Genomic DNA, 20,704 nt, shown 5'->3' with positions numbered 1-20,704 from the left:
GAGTAGTTTTCCAGATTTTTCTGGCAAACCTAAGAGGCTTGCAAGTGTTTTCCAGACATTTTTTGACCATGGCCGGAAACTGTAATGGTATACTTTGATTCCTCGCCCTTTGAGCTTCAATTTGGTATATTAAATAGCTAGTTTTGTCAGTGATTTAGGGTTGATCGGAGCCAAATATTCTTCGGCTTTCTCTTTCGCAGAAAACGCAAACCTGCAAGTTCATCGGGTGAACCCGATCCGATATACAAAAAAAAAAAAAAAAAAAGGCCTTAAGCCCAAACCCAGCCCAAACGTTTAGGCCGTTGTTCCAGCTAAGCCCAGTTCCGAATGGGCTCAGAATATTCCTCGTGTTAACTTTTTCGTAATTTTTTCGGAAACCCTCCTAGGCTAATTTCAATACCCCGAGTTCGTTTTTTACATCCATTTAGCGAAATTTCAAAGTTTTAACGTAATTGACCATCTCGACGACTCAGTTGACTTTTAAGGATTGACCATTGACTTTTCATTGACGTTTTACGAAAATTGCCCAGGACGCTTCTTAACGTATACACATTGATTTCGAATCCACCATCCATTTCTCCAAATTCAAACCTTTTAATTGAGTTTTACTAATAGGTCTCCATTATGTTTAGGTACGGTTAGCATAAATGATCCATATTTACTCATTCGAACGGCTAAGTATTTGTGAGTGGGTCTTTTCTTTTATATAGTGTGTGTGTGTGTGTGTGTGTGTGTGTGTGTAGTGTGTGTGTGTGTGTGTGTGTGTGTGTGTGTGTGTAGTGTGTGTGTGTGTGTGTGTGTGTGTATTGTAATACCCTAGAAATATTTAAAATATATTATTATGTGGGAAAAAAAATTTGAAAGTGAAATAATAAAAATGTCCCTAGTTGACTAAACGTAAATTTACAAGGACCGTATTTTAATGTATTTCTTCGCATATTTGGATAAAACTCGATCCCATGGACGCGTAGATGAAAACCGTTTGTGAAACAAAGTTGTAACGAAAAAGTTATTAACATTTGAAGTTACGGACATTTTTGTAATTTGGTCCTCATTTAGAAGGCTACAGAAAATCTGGAGCAAAGGTTTTACCACATGTGTGGCTGGGATGAAAGGAAAAGAAAAGAATTGAAGGAAATGGACGGCTGAGATTAAAAGAAAATAAGAGAAATGGACAAAGGAGGAAGAAGGAGGGGAGGGGGACCAATCAAAAAATAAGGAAATGAAGGGAAAGGAGAGAGAGGAGAGGGAGAGAACCAGGTCCCCCCTTTGACCCCCGTGACCCGACCCATTTCCTTTGTCTTCTCCAGTGGTTTTCATTGGTTTTTTTTTTTTCTGGTGAACCACATCAATCATACCTTGGGAAATCACTCCATGGCCTTCCCTCTACCTAATCCACCCCAAATTTCATACAAAATTGGCCTTGATTATGTGAAAACCGCACAGGGGTGTGGCAGGTTCAAGGATGGTGATCGGCCGATTTTGAAAGCCTCACCATCAATCATCACCACCATTAGACTCTCCATGAGGCCTAAAACAAAGCCCAATTAGTTGTAGGGGTGGCGAAACACCAAAGTACTAAGTGGCATTAAGAACTACACTAATTAAGCATACATGTAACTTCGTGACACTAAGGTAACGGTTCTCTATTAGTCCTCTCAATTTGTAATCATTTCAATATATATCCATGCTATATGCACAAACTACATAACAAGATAGTCCTTCATATACAAAATAGGCCAACAAATATCAAATCTAAGTCGCACACGACAATTATGACGTACTAAGATAATTCAGGAAGTACTAGTGTCACGGGATGACTCTTTAAGCCTTCCGCCCGTGCGGCACTTAGACTTGAAACCTCGATGAACAAGCTAAGTAAGCCTTTGAAGCCTCGCTTCCCCGGATTGAATCACAAAGAAAGCTAAGATAGCTTGGAGAATGCTAAGATCACTTAGAAGATGGGAGAATGGAAGTTTTGTATTGAAACTTTGGAGAGCTTTACAATTGCTTACAACTCTTGGATGCTTTGGCCAAATGGCCTTGCCTCCTATTTATAGGCCTAAGTAACCTCCTCAATGGAGGGTTCTAGAATTGCCTACTTACATCCAAAAATATCTAGAATAGTTCTAGATACAACTTGCCTAATCTAGATTGTTCTAGGTGAGGCTTGAATATGTACACTTGTGTGGATTGTTCCGGAATGCCCTAGATTATCTTGAACGCTCCGCCATGTTCTTGATTTTTCCGGGATGTTCCGGAAGCTTCCATGAAGACAAGGCTTTATGGGCTTAGATATATGATGTCTTGGGCATTTTCTTTGTTTGTAACATGTGGCCCGTGACATCCTCCCCCACTTAAGCCGTCGACGTCCTCGTCGACTCTTGCCCCTCGAATGTATTAATCAAGTCCTTATATTGCCATAAGGACGTCTCCTTCTCCCATGTCGCTTCGGAGTATGGTAGCCCTTTCCATTTGACAAAGTACTCCACATGCTTTGGTTGTCTTGGTCGCACCACGACACGCTTGGCTTCGATGCTCTCCACTTCTTTGTCAAATGCCTCCGTCATCAAAGGGGGTGCTCGATGAGACTCACCTCGGCTTGGTTCCTCATTGTCTGCATGATAAGGCTTCAAGTTGCTCACATGGAACACCGGGTGGAACTTGAGACGGGGTGGGAGTTCCACGACATAAGCGGCTTTGCCAACCTTCTTGATGATAGGGAATGGTCCCTCATATTTCCGCAACAAGCTCTTGTGCAAACCACGAGTACTCTTGTGCTGAGACGCATTAAGCTTCACAAAGACTTGGTCGCCAGTTTGGAACTCCACATTCCTTCGCTTACGATCCGCCCATTTCTTCATCTTCTTTGAAGCCTTCTCCAAATGAGCTCGAGCAAGTTCGTGGGCTAATTGCCACTCCTTAGCGGTTTTGAAAGCGGCTGGACTATTCCCCGTGTAGCCAGTCGCGACCGTGTTCGGGGTCAAGGGTTGTTGCCCTATAGCCAACTCGAACGGGCTTTTTCCCGTCGACTCCGAACGTTGCAAGTTATAAGAGAATTGGGCAACATCAAGTAACTTAGCCCAATCTCGTTGATTGGCACTAACATAGTGCCGCAAATAAGTCTCTAACAATGCGTTAACCCGCTCCGTTTGTCCATCAGTTTGGGGATGAAAAGCGGTGGAGAAGTCTAATTTTGAGCCAAGTAGCTTGAAGAGCTCCTTCCAAAATCTTCCCGTGAAGCGAGCATCTCGATCACTGACTATGCTCCTCGGAACTCCCCAATACTTCACCACGTGCTTTAGAAACAAGCGTGCAGCTACTTCGGCTGTGCACTCCACCGGTGCGGGTATGAAAGTGGCATACTTGGTGAATCTATCGACCACGACGAAGATAGATCCACATCCATCAGACTTGGGCAAATGTGTGATGAAATCCATGGTTAAGCACTCCCATGGTCTTGATGGGGTGGGAAGCGGTTCCAACAGTCCTCCCGGTTGCCTTTGTTCCACTTTGTCTTGTTGGCACACAAGACAAGTCTTCACGTAGGAATCTACATCATCCCGCATTTGGGGCCAATAATAAGCATCACTCACCAAGGCCAACGTGCGGTGAGTGCCAGGATGTCCTGCCCACATTGAGTCATGGCACTCCTTCAGGATTTCTCTCCTTAAGCTTCCCCACTTTGGGACGTAGATCCGCTTGCCCTTGGTGTATAGCAGGCCGTCCTCAAGCCAAAACCTTCTTGTCTTCCCATCCTTGACAAACTCCACAATGTTCTTGGCTTGGACGTCATGCGATAAACCTTCTCGGACACGGCCCAAGAGATGGCTTTGCGGCTTGAGTACCGTAGCCATTAACTCTACTCGTCTACTTAGAGCATCGGCCACCACGTTCTCCTTTCCTTGCTTGTACTCTAGTTTGTAATCAAACTCCGCCAAGAACTCTTGCCACCTTGCTTGCTTAGGTGTAAGCTTTTGTTGGGTTTGAAAGTAGCTAATGGCAACGTTGTCCGTCTTGATGATGAAGGGAGTACCAAGCAAGTAATGCCTCCAAACTCTAAGGCAATGGACGATGGCGGTCATCTCCTTTTCATGGGTCGTGTACCTCTTCTCAGCATTGTTTAGCTTGCGACTTTCATAGGCTATCGGATGTCCCTCTTGCATCAACACTCCACCTATGGCAAAGTCGGAAGCATCGGTGTGCAACTCGAATGGCTTACTAAGGTCGGGCAACCTTAGTACAGGTTCCTCCATTAGGGCCTTCTTCAACCTCTCAAAGGCCTCTTGACACCTGTCCGTCCATTCCCATGCCTTGTTCTTCTTAAGAAGGTCTGTTAAGGGTGCCGCTATAGCCGAGTACCCTTTTATGAATCTCCGATAGTAGTTGGCTAGCCCCAGAAAGGATCGTAGTGTTGGTACCTTGGTCGGCGGTTCCCACTCTTGAATGGCCTTGATCTTGCCCTTTTCCATCATAAGTTTCCCCTCCTTTATCTTGTGGCCAAGAAATTCTACTTCTTGTGTGGCGAAGGAGCATTTCTCCTTCTTGACATAGAGTTCATGTTCCCGAAGGGTCTTGAACACTATGCGCAAGTGCTTGACGTGCTCCTCCAATGTCTTGCTATAGATAACAATATCATCAATGTAAACCACGACAAACTTATCAAGATAAGGATGGAATACCTTGTTCATCAATGTGCAAAATGTTGCAGGGGCATTGGTCAGACCAAATGGCATGACTTTATACTCGAACGATCCATATCTGGTCACCATCGCCGTCTTCGATTCGTCTCCAGGGGCTATCCTCACTTGGTAGTATCCCGATCGAAGATCTAACTTTGTGAAGTACCTTGCTTCACCAAGTTGATCGAATAAGTCGGCGATCAACGGAAGTGGGTACTTGTTCTTGATGGTAATCTTGTTCAATGCTCTATAGTCGATGCACAGCCTTAGGCTACCTTCTTTCTTGCGTTGGAACAAGACGGGTGCACCATATGGGGACTTGGAGGGTTGGATGTAGCCAGCATCAAGTAGCTCGTTGAGTTGCTTCCTCAATTCCTCCAACTCGGGTGGCGACATCCTATAAGGTGATTTGGAGGGAGGCTTAGCACCAGGCTCCAACTCAATCGCATGGTCGACCTCTCTCCTTGGTGGCAACTTCTTTGGCAGTTCCTTAGGCATCACGTCCGCGAACTCCATAAGGACTGCTTCCACTTGTTTCGGCAAAGGCCCGTACTTCTCCTCCCCTTCATTCAACATTAGGGTTGCAAGAAATGTGGCCTCGCCTTTCTTCCAGGACTTGGCGAATTGCATTGCTGACAAGTGCTGGGTGCACTTCTTAGCTTGCCTCTCCAATGGCACCAGGCAAGGTTGTCTTCCTTCGTCCAAGATACAGAAAATATTGTAGAAGGGAATGGGAAAGGCTCGTACCTTGTCCATGAACTCTAACCCAATGACTACGCCATAGTCGTCCATCTTGACAATGGTGAAGTCGATCTTTCCCTTCCATGCGCCAATGTCTACTTGTACATTGCGTGCAATTCCGACGATGGGGGTGGCAGCGGAATTTACCGTCTTCACGCTACCGGGCTCCTTTGTGACTCGGAGGCCAAGCCTTATAGCTTCCTCCGACGTCATGAAGTTGTGTGTTGCTCCCGTGTCCACCAACACACGCGTCGTCTTGTCACCAGTCTTGACGTCGACGAACAATGATCCTCCCTCAACTTGAGCCTTAGGTTGTGGAAGGGTTGTTTGGATTGCATTCAGCAGACGGATGCATCCCATCCTTGCATCGTTACTCTCCTCAGCCTTGTTCTCCTTGAAAACTATGGCCTTAAGGGCGTTCTTTTGTGGGCAATCTCGCATCATGTGAGGGCCGTTGCATAAGTAACAAGTGGGTTGCCAAGACTTACCCTTGCCTTTGTCATGCTTATCGGCTTTCTTCTCCTTCGGTTTGCTTGTCTCAGCCCCTTTGCTTGTCTCCGCCTTATCCTTCGGCTTATGTGCTCCCCCACTTTTCTCATGGTTACCCCTCTTCCCCGTGGACTTGGAATCACCTTGGTGGCTTGATCTAAATTCAATCAAGGATTCGGCGGCGGCAATGGCATCAGACAACGTTTGCACATGCCTCCTTTGTAGTTCGAGTTTTGCCCAATTTTGCAGTCCACTCATGAAGTACATGAGCTTGTCTTCTTCTAACATGTTGGGCACCTCGAATAACAAGCTCACGAAGGTGTTGACATAGTCTTTGACACTCCCCGTTTGCTTGAGCCACCTTAGTTTCTCCTTGGCTTCGTACTTGGCATTTTGGGGATAGAAGTGCAACATAAGATCTTTCTTAAATTCATCCCAAGTGGTGAGGGAGAACGTACCTTGTTCAATCTCCATGCTCCGGCGACGCCACCACATAAGGGCATTGTCAGCTAAGAACATGGTTGCCGTTGCGATTTTGGACTCTTCATCTTCAAGCTTCAGGTACTTGAAGTATCGCTCCACGTTCCACACAAATGTGTCGAGCTCCTTTGCTTCCCTTTTCCCATTATAGGATTTGGGTTTAAAGGAGTCGATTACCTTGGAGTCCAACGCCTTGATTTCCCTCGGCCCTTGCACGAATTGCTTCACAATTGCTTCTTTGCAAAACGCCACATCTCCCTTAAGTTCTTTTGTGTCTTTTATCTCCTCTTGAAGCGCCACAAGACTTGCCTCCATGTTGTCAAGGTGAACCTGGACTTCCCTCCGCATCTTGTCGGCCATGGTATTGAGGGCGCCAAGGAGCTCATCTCGTAGCCCTTCCACCAAGCCACGTAGTTCATCCTTACCATCTTCCACCATGGTTTGGATTTCCTCCTTGTCGACAACGTCCTCATCAAGTCGAGTATCGAACTCGAGTATGGTTCGTTCCACCTTCTCGAGTCGCTCCTCCATGGTCTCCATTGATGCTTGCAAGTCCTTTAACTTTGGCTTGCTCTTGGCAACATCTTGCACCTCGGCAGTACGCTCCCTTGGGTCGGAGACTCCGGACACCATTTCTCCACTTGCCATATCCTACTTTCTTTTAAGTGATTCGCGAGCTTGGCTCTGATACCAGCTGTCACGGGATGACTCTTTAAGCCTTCCGCCCGTGCGGCACTTAGACTTGAAACCTCGATGAACAAGCTAAGTAAGCCTTTGAAGCCTCGCTTCCCCGGATTGAATCACAAAGAAAGCTAAGATAGCTTGGAGAATGCTAAGATCACTTAGAAGATGGGAGAATGGAAGTTTTGTATTGAAACTTTGGAGAGCTTTACAATTGCTTACAACTCTTGGATGCTTTGGCCAAATGGCCTTGCCTCCTATTTATAGGCCTAAGTAACCTCCTCAATGGAGGGTTCTAGAATTGCCTACTTACATCCAAAAATATCTAGAATAGTTCTAGATACAACTTGCCTAATCTAGATTGTTCTAGGTGAGGCTTGAATATGTACACTTGTGTGGATTGTTCCGGAATGCCCTAGATTATCTTGAACGCTCCGCCATGTTCTTGATTTTTCCGGGATGTTCCGGAAGCTTCCATGAAGACAAGGCTTTATGGGCTTAGATATATGATGTCTTGGGCATTTTCTTTGTTTGTAACATGTGGCCCGTGACACTAGGATCTTTCAACTATCCTGAATCATCATTTGAATTAGGTGCTCATGAAAAACATTGGGATGCTTCTAAACTAGTTATTTTGTTGTATTTTGGGGACCAGCCACCACAAAAAGTTACTAGATCACATCACACCAGTTAAGTATTTATTTTGTTGTATTTATAAGTTTATGCTTGTTGGTACATACTTTCCAACATTCTCCACTAATGATCGCAAGGCTTATCTAGGCTTGGAACAAGTAGATATTCCATTATGCAATAAAAAAAACAATGTTCCAACCATTACCTATCAATGGTATGGATTATATAATTTATATAAATATGTTGTGCTATCTACTAAAGCTTATGGCCTTATTTTAAAGATTAATACTTGCATCTCCCATGTTGGAGATGCACATATTTCGCTATTTGCGAGTATTGTATCTTAATTGAATAAAATTATTAATCGGAACTGTTCAATTTATTAATCATCATTCGAAGATAAATCCTACAAAAAAAATCATTCAAATTGGAAATCGTTTAATCATTTGAACGTATTAAATAAATAGACGCTTCATTATGAATATATTACTTTGTACCAACACTGTCAATTTGTTCTATACATATGAATGACTAAATAATCTCTGATTGAAATAATTTTTTTTAATAGGGGTGATCTTCAAATGAAGGTTAAGAAAATGAATGGTTCCAATTATAAAATTTGTATGGTCAAGATACATTAGTTGCAAAAGGGAAATGAGCTCATCTCCCAAAGAGGGAATGCAAGTATTATCTTATCTTTAATTTAATATTTTTCTGTTGATTATTTCTCTTTTATTCTTCCATTAAAATGTTCTTGATATGGATTGGCTTCCTACTTCAAAAACAAAAATTCTAAATTTTTATCTCTGAGTGAGAGTTTTTCTCACCATCATGTGAGTGTTTTCCTTATTGTTAAAATTTGTAGTCACCAACCTTAGTTGTGGCCATGGTCGGTAGCAACCTCCCATACTTTTTATCTTCTCTTTCTTTTCTCTTTTTGGTTTCTTCTGCTTCTTTTCCCCTTCCTTCCCATCTCCATCGCCCTTGCTCTTCAAATCCAAATTCATTTTTGATCTGCATGTCTCTCATTCTAAACCCTCAACCCCGATTTCTTATTTCCTCAAATCCTTGATGTCCATCCACTTCCATGTCTCTCATCAATCCTCCTCAATTTGAATCTTCCATTTCCTCCATTCCCTTTCTGTGTTAGCTCTGTCCTTCATCATTTCAACCTCAATTCTGATATGCAATCACTCTTCTTCACCGCATTTGGTTGCAGTTCTTTCAGAAGGTGAATAAAGCTTGGCTCGGGTATACACACCACCACCTTCCATTTGTTTGCATTTATTGGCACTGTCGCTAGTGAGTTGTCTACTAACTTCTTTCGATCTGTGGTTGCATTCGGTGTGGTGTGCGATGCAGGATGCTAAAGTCTCCATTTTCCTTTTATCTGGCATCTGGATTCTTGGCGGTGGTTGGAAGTGTTGAATCGTGCTGATGGGGATGCTTTGTTTAGGTGGCGACAGTGTTTGCAGAAGGCTAGGTTTTTTGTTTGGTGTATTCCTATTTTTGGGCTCCAACTTGTGTTTCGGGCCCTCTGTTGTGCAGCTTTGTATATGGGGTCTATTTCTTTTGTTGTGCTTTGTATTTGAACATCTTTTGTGCAGCTTGCTTACTTAATGATTGCGCTATGGATCAAAGAGCTTAGTGTGAAACGCTAAGGAAGAAAGAAATTTTGTATCACTTCTTTTCTATACTGATTGAAATTTTGTTGCTGTGTCAGAAGAGAAGAAGGATAGCTATACTTATTTGGTATACTCTAACGACACTCTCAGTACCGCTATTGAAGATTCCACTTAAATTCAATCTCAGTGATCCTATCTTTTGCAGAATCGACCTGGTAATAAAATTTACCTTTGTCCAAAAAAAAAAAATCGTAAATATTGAAGTAATATATTTATATATATAATTATCAACAAACCTCTGGCGGGAAGAACTGTACATTAAATTAACACTGCAAGGGAAGCGCGTGGAGACCAGACCACCATTGCTATTGATCAGTCAGCCATAGCCAATCCTCAACTCATCAGCAACAAGAACTTGATTAATTATGCATATTTTATTCAAAATATAGGCCATTACCAGAATTAATGGTCCAGCAAAGATGATTATGGCTTCTTTCGGATTAGTGCAAAACACATCCCCTAATTGGCCGTTTAGCTAGAGTTAACTTTATAAACCTCATCGTTAAGCTCTAGATTGATAAAATAGTATATAATTATATGTATATGTATATATGGAATGGACTTGATCAAATGGTTTCAAGGAAACCTATGTTTTGTAATTAACTAGCCAATGGCAGCAGAACACAGCTTCCTGCATTCTCCATCAATCGCCATTGGTAGATAATACGTGTCCAGTCTACATTGTGGCAGACATTGCTTGCACCAAAGTTTTTGGAGAAGAGATATAGTTAATAATTCGGGAAGGAATTAACTAAAGGAAAATGATTGTTAATCATACATATTAGCTTGGGTCTTGTTGTAAAATTTGGCTTATATAGCATGCTTTTCCACCATGAGGACTCATACTGATGGTACACTATACTCATTATATATAAAAGTGGAAAAGAGTTTTATTTTTTAAGTTAGTAATTTTTTTAACATAAATATCTCATCACTTGTATAGCAACACATGATATACTAATCCATATTCCGACATCCTGAAAAATCTCTCGTTTATGTGAACGATTTCCATGCACTCACCACTCATGAGTATTATATTGACTGACTATAATAATTAATAAAAAAACAAATTTTACCGGATTGCAAACTATAATATGCATCAATCAAATATATAACTATCATATTGAGAATATCCCATATCAAATAAAGTCTAACATAAGTATTTATTAAGTGATCATAATTATCATGTTGAGGAATGCTAATAACCTTTTCATTTCGATCTTTTTATTTTGCTTTCTTTACTCTCTTTCTCACCCTGCTATGCTACTTGATAATCGAAACTGTTTATGTATTAGATTACCCTTTGGAGATCATTTATGCAAAAGATTAACATTGTATAGACCACGTATGTATTTGCTATCCCAAAATTCGTGTCTCATTCGCAACTCTTCTCTGATATACCAATACGTGTCATAATACTTAACTTTATTCTTACTCCGTTTAGGTTTTAATAAATTAAAATATGAATAGTGAAAAAAAATTAGCGCAACAGCAGTCACCAAAGTCCCGCTGCCACTCAACAATGCTATCCATGTAATTTTTTATGCTATTGCTATAAGAGCAAACAAGCGACATCCACATCTACCGTTATGGACATGATTCACGTGTTTGGCTCGTGCTGAAATTGCGTGCTGAAATTATAGGGCATTCTTGCCAATTGGTTTTACATTTTGTATTCTCTTGACCGGCCAAAAATAAAAAATAAAAATAAATAATGGATGATCTATCTTACCTCAAGTATTTATGTAGCTGCTCTTTCATTTGCTGTTTGGATTTCTTCTATACACCTTCACTAGGGATGATATATATAATCTTGTCTGCTGATAAATCAAAATAAAAACGTGTTCTATCTCACATCTGTAGAAGATAACACCACCTTAATTTGATTATTATTCAACCATCAGTAGTTGCAGAATACTTTCGCTTCTTTCGTATTGACTTGCATGAGTTTCAAAGGCTGTTAGGTTTTTACTTTGCATACTTAATGTAACCTTATCTCGGGGGTCCTTCTGCTACGTTTTTCTCACCTTATTTTCTTGACTAAAATTAGTACAAAACAAAATAAACAGAGAAATTCATCATTTCCGTCCTGCTTTTAATAATGAAAATAGATTTCTAGCACAGATTTTCTCTCGTTTTGTCTAATGAATAGGTAATGAATAGTTTCATATGCAGTTAAATTTACACATTTGGGCATATATATAGATGTGACTTCTTTGTACGCAAAACAAGGAATAATAATGCTTTTGAATCACATATATGGAAAGAGTCCATAGCATTTATATATACATATGCGTGGTTTTTGCTTACAACTGTACGTAGGAATTTCGTCAGCCCAATTATTCCATGACAACGCGCATGCAATGCATGCCTAATGCTTTACGATTGCTAAACCCTCTATTATTTGAGAGGTACGCAGTCAAAGAAAAAGACTGGCCTTTTTATTGGACCCTAAATCATTAATGGTGGTTTTGAGGAGGAGGAGGAGAAGAAGAAGAGATCTAAAAGCAACCACAATGCATGCTCGAATGAAAGCCACATATCATTCCCAAGTTCTTTCCTTTCCTTTCCTTTAGGTCAGATCTCATTCCCAAATTCGACAAAGAAAAGCTTCTTTTGGTTATGCTTATGCATATACGTGTAATAATTAAGTTGGATAGTTTTTGTTTTATTTTGAGCTATGTTTTGGTGAGATTATTGAAGAGATTGACGCCAAATTAGTGAGAAATGAACTGTAAAATGTTGTATATTGGAAATTAGAAGTGCAATTCATGAATAATACAAAGATACGTGAGAAAAATTATAAATAATTACTTGAAAATAGACATTTGTAAGTCTCTAATATATGTCGTTGCAAAATTCATAGACTGTGTTTCTAATCACAAACTTAATTAATTTGACTTGATTGGAAATTGTTCATCCAAACATTACTTTAGCAATAGTATTACTGATATATCAAAGATACAAAAAACATAATGTTAATTACAGAAACGGAATAACTTTTTTGTTTTTCTTTTTGGACGGAACGTTATTGTTATCCTCCCCTCGTCCTTAATATGCTGCCTCTTTTATTATTGTTTATTCCTATTTGACTCTACAAGATAAAAATCTTTGAGGAACGTGATATGTATAAAAAGAAGAACAACCTTGTTTAGTGGACTTGGACAAATATTCAAATAAAAAAAATAAAGAAAGAGAGAGAGAATGATTAGAGAGTGCAGGAGTAGACCACGTACCGACAAGTGCCGATTCTCCACCGAACCTCGGAGGAAACTGTTTTGTGGTTGTTGACCTGTGCAAAGACAAACGGGCTATTGTCTAATGCTTCCACCGAAAGTGAGAGACCCTAACGTGGAGTCGTGGATCACTTGTACTGCATGCGCGCAAGCACAACTCCCCCATAAATATGCTTGCTACCAAACCTCGTTACCTCTCTCCCTAAAAGTCTGTTGTTCAGTTAACTACGAGTATTTTATTATTTTACTAAAAATTTCGGTTCGATTCTTCTTCTTCACTATCTCTTGTATAAGAAAGAAAAAAAAAAAAAAAAAAACAACGTCCTTGCATTGCAAATACATAGGCATTTAGTTATGCAAGTGTAAATATTTGACTATATGTAACAGAAAATAATTCCTCATTGTATTAGACATTTTGAAGATTAAAATGGAAACCAGTTGTGACTTTGTCATGATAATCCACTCTTTTAGGGTCAAGAAAGTTCATAGATGTATTTAAGTCTCTCATTGACCACTATTATGTGTTTAGTTAGCGCCAGGAATCAAACTTAAGACATGTTGTGTAAATACAGGCTTGAATTTGTCCCAACTATTGGCCCTCCCAGTGGTAATTGTATCTAGACAATTTTTTTAACAAATGATATTATTCATACTAACCAGAGGGGTTAGCCTTAATCTCATAATGAACTCGCAATATTGTGATTCAAATTCGCTTAATAGAACTTAAGACCTCTTACTTACAAGTGAAAAAGAATACCACTAGATCGTAGTACTAAATGGATGTATCTAAATAATTAAGATGGTGAAATTTTGTAAATGTTTAACGGTAAGAACTTGTGTGACAATTGGACGAAATCACAAGTGAGCATTTCATGTAATTTAACCTGAATACTTTAATCACTGCACATAATTAACAGTGGCCTTGATTGGTTTAGTGTTGAGGTTGACTTTCCTGTATTGGATTTGTTCCATGGATAAATCATAAAATGCTGACTAAATCTTCTTTCAATAAAAAAAAAATAATATAAGAATATAGACCAAAAACATATATCTAAATTAAAAAAAAAAAGTATTACGTTATGTAATTTAATTTTAATAAATCATGCATGGCCGGCTGGGGTTGGAATTTTGGTGACGTATCTTTGTTCGAAATAGTTGCTTGTTTGACCTTTTTGCCACCCCAAAAATTTGCTTTACTCCTTCAGGGGTTTCTTATGCACATCCGATAAACATCCAATGAATTCTAAAGTAGCAATAACCTAATATATTAAGAGAGCAATAAGTCTAGTCAAAATCAAAGATTAGTTACAGTTTCAAAGGTGCTATAGTTTTCTTAACTGAGAATAAACGATGGCGAGTTCTATTAATAATTGAAAAGAATAATAGTAATAGGGTATTGTGGATAATATTTGGGAGAACTTCAAACCCAAACGACTTGTGATCAGAGAATAAGGAATGACTGCGGTAAGAAATGTTTATTCACTCAATACAATTACCAAATTCTAAACGAAATGTTGTGAATGTTGATGATTAGATTATTACTGAACGAGCTTATTTCATATTAGTGACACATCATATAAGGATGGTAATTCCTTTAAGCCAGGAGAATCCTTGAGGGAATCAAGGAAATAATTTTGTTCCTTTTAGGATTATGATTATTTGCGGTGCAAACTAATTCCTTGATTACAGAGATTCCCAGGATACTATCCTAATTGGAATACCATTAGGAGTCGATTACTTAAGGGATAAACAGGTCTTTCTCGACAGAACAAACCCCACCTTCCAATCCAAGAGATTCAGAATCTCTAATCCCAAGGTCTATTTGAGAACCTTGGCTTGATCTGAGCCACTAGGTTCGATGACCTATAGCCACTTCGGCCACTACACAGTTGTTTAGACCCAAAATGACATGTTTGGCTGAGGATAATTATGGGCTTGACCCAGTATATAGGACATAATGTATCTCAGAATATTCTCAAGAAAAGCCCAGCCCAGTGAGGTTCGATCGAATGCTATCATAACATAGTTTTATCCGAATAGAAGGGTTGGTCGAGTCCTAGTATAACAAGGAGTCCTCAAAGGCCAATTATGCTTCGAATAAGAAAAGATGCCAAGAATCAAGGGTTGAACCTGGAGGATAATAGGGTTGAATTTAGAATCCTACATGAACTAAGGTTGGCCGAAACCTATTTGGATTTTATCAACGAATTATAGTCCGAATGGGACTCTACTTCAGCCATGCGGAACTGCTACTATAAATAGAGAAGGGGGGGCATCATTCAAGGCTCTTCAAATCAACACACAAATATGCCTTGTGCAAATTCTCGCTCTATGCGAAACGTCTCAAGCACCTTGTGATATTTTTATTTTACCTTTTTTCCATCAATACATCTTCATTTTGGATAAACAACATTGTGTTGGCAACCGACAACATCTTCAGTTTGGATAAACAACACTGGAGTTGTAAAATTAGCCGACCGAAGAGCACCTTCAGTTTGGATAAATAGCACTGTTTTGAGACCGACTGATTATCTATCCAAGTCTCAATCAACAAGGAAACAAGGAATCTTTGAGTCCTTGTTGGAAGAGGTCGTCTCATTAGCCTTCTCGACAAAGTGTGGTGTTACCAGGTTACGTAACATTCGGCATACTGAAAGCCAAATTTGATATTTTATGATTGGATACTCAAACATGCATTTCAAAGTTCGGCATTTAGACGACCGAACCATATTTACAATCAAGACACACATCTCTTTTGAGTACTTATGTCCCTACAATTTGGTACTAATTCGGCGCTCTTATATTCTCATGAATATAATTACAGTCACTGAACCTGACTCCAACGATTTGTGAACTTCGCAGAACTAACAACCTTATCTTTAGGCTCTCGAACTCGAAGGCCGAGACATGTTCCTTCCTCAGTCGCAATCATGAGATCAAGAAGTTAGTAGCACACCAAACGCCACACCAACATTCATTCACTCCCCAGTTGAGCTCGGCCGACGAGTTGGCACGTCCTGCATTCAACCTAATGACGTAGTTAGCTTATTAACTATTCGGTTTGTGCCCCACGTAGGCTACGTAGTTTTGAAAGTCAACAGCAGTCGAGGCCCAAACTCATGGTCCCACAACTTTTCGCGTCGATCTTTTGTCTATACAAATTGGTTGGCGCTGTTGATAGATCTAAACCAATGCCTTCTCAATTTCTTTCTAATCCTTTTGAAAGATTGACCACTATTCCAAATCCGGCTTTCAATGTTTTGTACGAGAAGGATCAGAACATAATAATCTAGATCAATTCAATTTTCTCCGATGACCTAATTCTTTTCACCGTTGGTGTTTTTCTAGATCATTTCAATTTTCTCCAATGACCTAATTCTTTTCACTGTTGGTGTTCAATCTTCATGCAAATTATGACTTCAATCTTTAAAAATGATTTCTTCAATTTCTTGGTCACATATTTACCCACCGCTCTTTTTTACAATTTGTGTAGAAAGGAAATTTCCTCAATTTCATATTATCATCAACAAATTAAGCAGTATTTTAATGCTCCAATTGCTACTGATGTGGTGGTTGATGATCCAAATTAGTTCGTCAATATAAGAATATTATTTCAAGGTGAAGAATATGAATTTTTAGGGTGCGAGTAACTATTTTGATCCATTAATTTTCTAGTTGAGTAATCATCTTCAATACGAGTTTAGCCAAAGTATCATTTTTTTTTTCATACACAACGATGTATTTTAGCAATGTTTGTATCCTAAAAGAATACGTCACTTAACCGTCCATAAGCCAATAAAATATATTTCTTGATTTGTTTAATTAGAGTGACATACTTGCATCGCAATTTCTGCTTTTGTGATCATTTCTTGTTTTTGGTCATTGATTTTTTTTTTTTAATTTATTAGGAGTAGCCACAATTTGGTTGGTGTGGTTTTAGTGTAAAACTGAAATTTATTTCAGTTTAGTTCGGAGCAGTTTGGGGTAAGAACCGTAATTTTTGTTTGGTTCGGTTTCAAACAATTTTGGTTTCGGCTTGTGCCTCACTTGTAGCAAGTCACTACTTTGGTTTTGATTTCATGCAATTCAACAAAAAAGTTTTGGTGTGTTTCTTTGTTTTTCTCTTAGCGGGTTTTGGCTCCGTCCCTCCGCTTGTATTCTTTTATTTTCACTTTCTTTATTTAATAAATTCAGAGATAGGGGACCCCCGGGGGGGGTGTGGTGGGGGAGAGGGGGGGTTCATTTTTTCAGGGAGTTAGCCATTTCTAATCGCTCTGAGTAGGAATGAAGTAGCCTACTTGTAGTTGATGACTAATCCTAGTGTATTGGTTCTTTCTTCCAACATTGTATGGGTTTAGAGAGTAAGGTTTCTACTTTTGTAGTCTGACAACCAAGTCTTATGCGTAGCTCAACTCGCCAAATCCATTATCATTCTTTCGGAAAAAAAAAAGTCGCTACTTTGAAATTTTGAATCATCCAACCCTTTTCCTGTCCTTTTTTGGACACTTATTCTTTGAAGGTTTAGGAGGCCATTGAGCTTGTGAACTGGCTTGAGAAGATATATGAACTTGAGAATGCAATATTTGGAAAGACCCTAGACATTGTGAAAGCAAAAGCAATTGATGAGAAGTCATGGACTCTTGTGAACTAAAAGCTTGAGATTGTCTTGGAGAAGTAAGAAAGGTGATGCTTGAATTCGAATTGGTCAACTCTACACAATACTAAAACATAAAAATATAACTTCCATTAGTTGTTATAAACTTTAAAAAGTCCAAAATTATTTTTTTATATAGATGTTCGATTCAATTTCTGTTCGATTTTAGATTATTAGTAGTCGTCTGATATTGTTCAGTTCGGTTTGAGTTTTGGTTTTGGTTTTTAGCTCAAGTGCCCATCCTAGAATTTCTCTCAATAGAAGAAAAAAGAAAGAGTTCAAAGAAAACACGGAAGTTCAAAGTCGGAAAGCTTCTTATTATTTCTAGAAATAAAATAATGTATTAGCTTTTAAAAGAAGTGTTATTATCACTCTTAAAATTTTATTTTACACTATTTACAAATGTATTTTTCTTTCAAATTTTAAAATATCAATAATAATTTCCGCTTTTAATGCAGTTAAAAAGACAGGTAAAGTGATGTAGATGTGCCTTCCCTTTTGGGGAAGGTGGGAGAGAGAAATTGGAGTGGAAGCAAGGAAACCCAGAAATACCAAGCCGTGTGGGTCCCAAACAAAGACAACCAATCCCGAGCATTCTACAAATTCTCTCTCTTTTCTAAAAAAGTCCCAATTCAAATCTTTTATCCCGAGCCTTATAAACCCATCTTCCTCCTCTGCCTCTCCTCACAAAAGTCCTCTGTCCTAGCTCCCCTGCTTCTTCTTCTTCTGCCACCCAAGAACTTCATATCCGCACGCAAACAATACACCCTACACTTCGTCGGCGCGGATATTCGTTACTTGCCGTCCCCTGCTCGCTCTCTTTGTTGATTTCAAGTTTCTGGATTCAGATAATTCAGATGGGTTCTTCAAGGATCTGCGCTTTCGGCATCCGATTCTGTTTTTTGTTCGATCGGATCAGCTATTGAAATCGAAACCGAGACTCCAAAATTCAATCTTTATTATTATTTTTGTTTATTTATTCCATAGGCCAAAACTTTCATCTGGGTACTTTAATTTTCATCTCTTCTGTTTTTTCTGATTTGAATTCTCGAATCATCGGATTCGATTTTCCCTTTTTCTTGCGTGACCCATCTCAATTTGTTTCTTGAATTTCCTATATTTGAGAGTTTCAAAGAGAAAGCGAGCAGGTAAAGCAAGCAAGCGAGCAACAATGTCTTCACCAAAAAAGAGTGGTAAGTCTAAGATGGAAACAAGCGGAGAATGGGAGGCGAACAAAGACAAGGAACTTGATTTTTCCTTCGAGAGGCCGCCATGGAAGCCCGGTTTTAGTGAGGCTTCAACGGCGTCGAATAGGCCTCTCAAGAAAGTCAAGAGCCCTGAAAGGCAAGACCCAATTCAAGCTTCACCTTCTTTAGCTCATCATCAAACACCTTCGCCAATCATCGCTCCCCATCCATCTTCTTCCTCTTCAAAAATAGTTTTTCCTTTTTCTTTCGACGGATCTCAACAGCCTATGATGCAATTCCCCCACCCGTTCAACCCCACAAATTTGCCTATGTTTCCCTCACCAATTCAACAGCAACAGCAACAAAATCCGCAGCAAATGATTTCTTTTGAATCCCACCAGCAGCAGCAGCAGGGGATGAGTTATCCATCGCCTTTTGTCGGAGAGTCGGTGAGTTGGCAGCAGCACCAGAAAATGCTTCAGCATTGGAGTGACGCTTTGAATTTGAGTCCAAGAGGGAGGGTGATGATGATGAACAGGTTGGGACCAGATGGCAGGCCAATGTTACGACCCCCGGCAATGCCTTATAATACTACAAAACTTTACAGGGGAGTGAGGCAACGGCATTGGGGCAAATGGGTAGCTGAAATCCGCCTTCCTCGAAACAGGACTCGCCTCTGGCTTGGCACCTTTGACACAGCTGAAGATGCCGCCATGGCTTACGACCGCGAGGCCTTCAAGTTGAGAGGAGAGAATGCCAGGCTCAATTTCCCTGAGCTTTTTCTCAATAAAGACAAATCAGATGTTTCAGTTTCATCAGCTCCAAGTTCAGCCACTATTTCGCCTCCAAGGCATGAAGGTTCAAAACCAACCAGGCACCGCAAGCAACCTCAAAAAATCAAGGGAAGCGCTTCGAATATAGAGGCAATGCCGCCGCCACCAATTCCACACACCCAAGAAGAGAATAGTACTGACAGTGATTCGGGACTGGAGTCAAGCGAGGCTAAAGCGATTGACGAAGTTGAGGCGAATACGGATGGTGCTGGAGGAGGGAGTTCACAGCAAAAGGAAATTGTTTGGGGGGATATGGCAGAAGATTGGCTTAATGCAATTCCTGCAGGTTGGGGTCCAGGTAGTCCCGTGTGGGATGATTTGGACACCAACAACAGTCTTTTGCTGCAATCAGATCTCCCTTTTACCAATCCAAATCAGCAGGACTATAACATTAACATTAATCCTCAACAAGCGATTCAGAATTCAGGTTCGGGTTCGGGATCTGGTTCCTCTTCTTCCTCTTCATATCCCATGAAGAACCTCTTTTGGAAGGACCAGGATTGAAAAGTTCATTTATTTTAAATTTGAGCTCTGCACTTCACACTCACACGGTCACACCTCTAGGTTGTAGAACTAGTTTTAGCCCATTTCCCTCATCATTTCTCACTCGTTCCATTTTTCCGGAACCCTGTCAGAAATTGCATTTCAAACTTCTCCGTTATGCTTCTTAGACATCAGTTTAGTCGTCATCGCCCCTCCTACTTTGTCATCACAGCTGGTTGCCGATTTTCAAAAAGCAACCTATGATCCTAGAAGCCTTGTGACTTTTTATTACAAGGGATCTTTGAAGCTTCAAGTTTCGTGCCAATCTGCTGCACAAAGGCTGCTTTTTTGGTCTTGTTTTTTTCAGGCCTTTCAGCAGTGGTGGCAATCTGGTTCATGCTTTTATTTGGGCCATGCCTTAGTTTTTGTTGCTAGAGAGTAGAACTATAGTCAATTATCTTGTAAAGTAAATAATACAGTATGCGTAGGTAGGAAGGGTCACCACTGTGTATTGTTCACAAGCATGATTTTAGTTTTTATTTTGGCTGTGTCGATGTAGTAGATTAGTAAGGGCTGGACCGCAGTAGAGAGAGACGGTTTTGTGATCTCCTTCTCAATCGGTCAAACCATCACGAGCTGTCGTCTTTCAGCTCCTGGGATGGAAAAGCCAAATTATATATAGGATTTGTACGTTTTGGATGTGATCATCCTTTGTCATATTACGTATTTGTAGATGTATCTCCTTTATGCATTATTATCGTGTGTGAGCCTTCAGTTTCTACTGCTTCTCTTGATTTATCTTGTTCTTTCTCTGTTTATTTTTAGTAATAAGTTTCTTGTCATTGAGAATGCAATGTTATCGTGTGTGAGCCTTCAGTTTCTACTGCTTCTCTTAATTTATCTTGTTCTTTCTCTGTTTA

General features: G+C 40.0%; 2 protein-coding genes and 1 long non-coding RNA gene across 3 annotated transcripts; 2 read left to right on the top strand and 1 right to left on the bottom strand.

Annotated features, from left to right (window-relative positions):
- Window positions 1-1,912: 1,912 nt before the first annotated feature.
- Window positions 1,913-7,628, bottom strand: LOC137737374 (uncharacterized). The gene is made up of 2 exons (XM_088699405.1): window positions 5,016-7,628; window positions 1,913-2,957 (listed from the first exon to the last, which is right to left on the bottom strand). The coding sequence occupies exons 1-2, from the start codon at window positions 7,038-7,040 to the stop codon at window positions 2,358-2,360; spliced, it is 2,625 nt and encodes an 874-aa protein (XP_088555531.1). The 5' UTR covers window positions 7,041-7,628; the 3' UTR covers window positions 1,913-2,357.
- An 842-nt stretch (window positions 7,629-8,470) lies between these two features.
- LOC148694454 (uncharacterized) lies at window positions 8,471-9,361 on the top strand. The gene is made up of 2 exons (XR_015966985.1): window positions 8,471-8,957; window positions 9,069-9,361. It is a non-coding gene; the product is annotated as an uncharacterized LOC148694454 (long non-coding RNA).
- Window positions 9,362-17,913: 8,552 nt separating this feature from the next.
- On the top strand, window positions 17,914-20,578 carry LOC137740307 (ethylene-responsive transcription factor ERF053-like). The gene has a single exon (XM_068480169.2). It carries the CDS (start codon window positions 18,453-18,455, stop codon window positions 19,803-19,805), a length of 1,353 nt encoding a protein of 450 aa, XP_068336270.2. The 5' UTR covers window positions 17,914-18,452; the 3' UTR covers window positions 19,806-20,578.
- The last annotated feature ends 126 nt before the right edge of the window (window positions 20,579-20,704 follow it).

This window comes from Pyrus communis, chromosome 9, assembly GCF_041283825.1.
Source record: "Pyrus communis isolate YQ-2024b chromosome 9, ASM4128382v1, whole genome shotgun sequence".
NCBI lineage: Eukaryota > Viridiplantae > Streptophyta > Magnoliopsida > Rosales > Rosaceae > Pyrus > Pyrus communis.
This window is presented reverse-complemented; position numbering and strand designations above follow the sequence as displayed.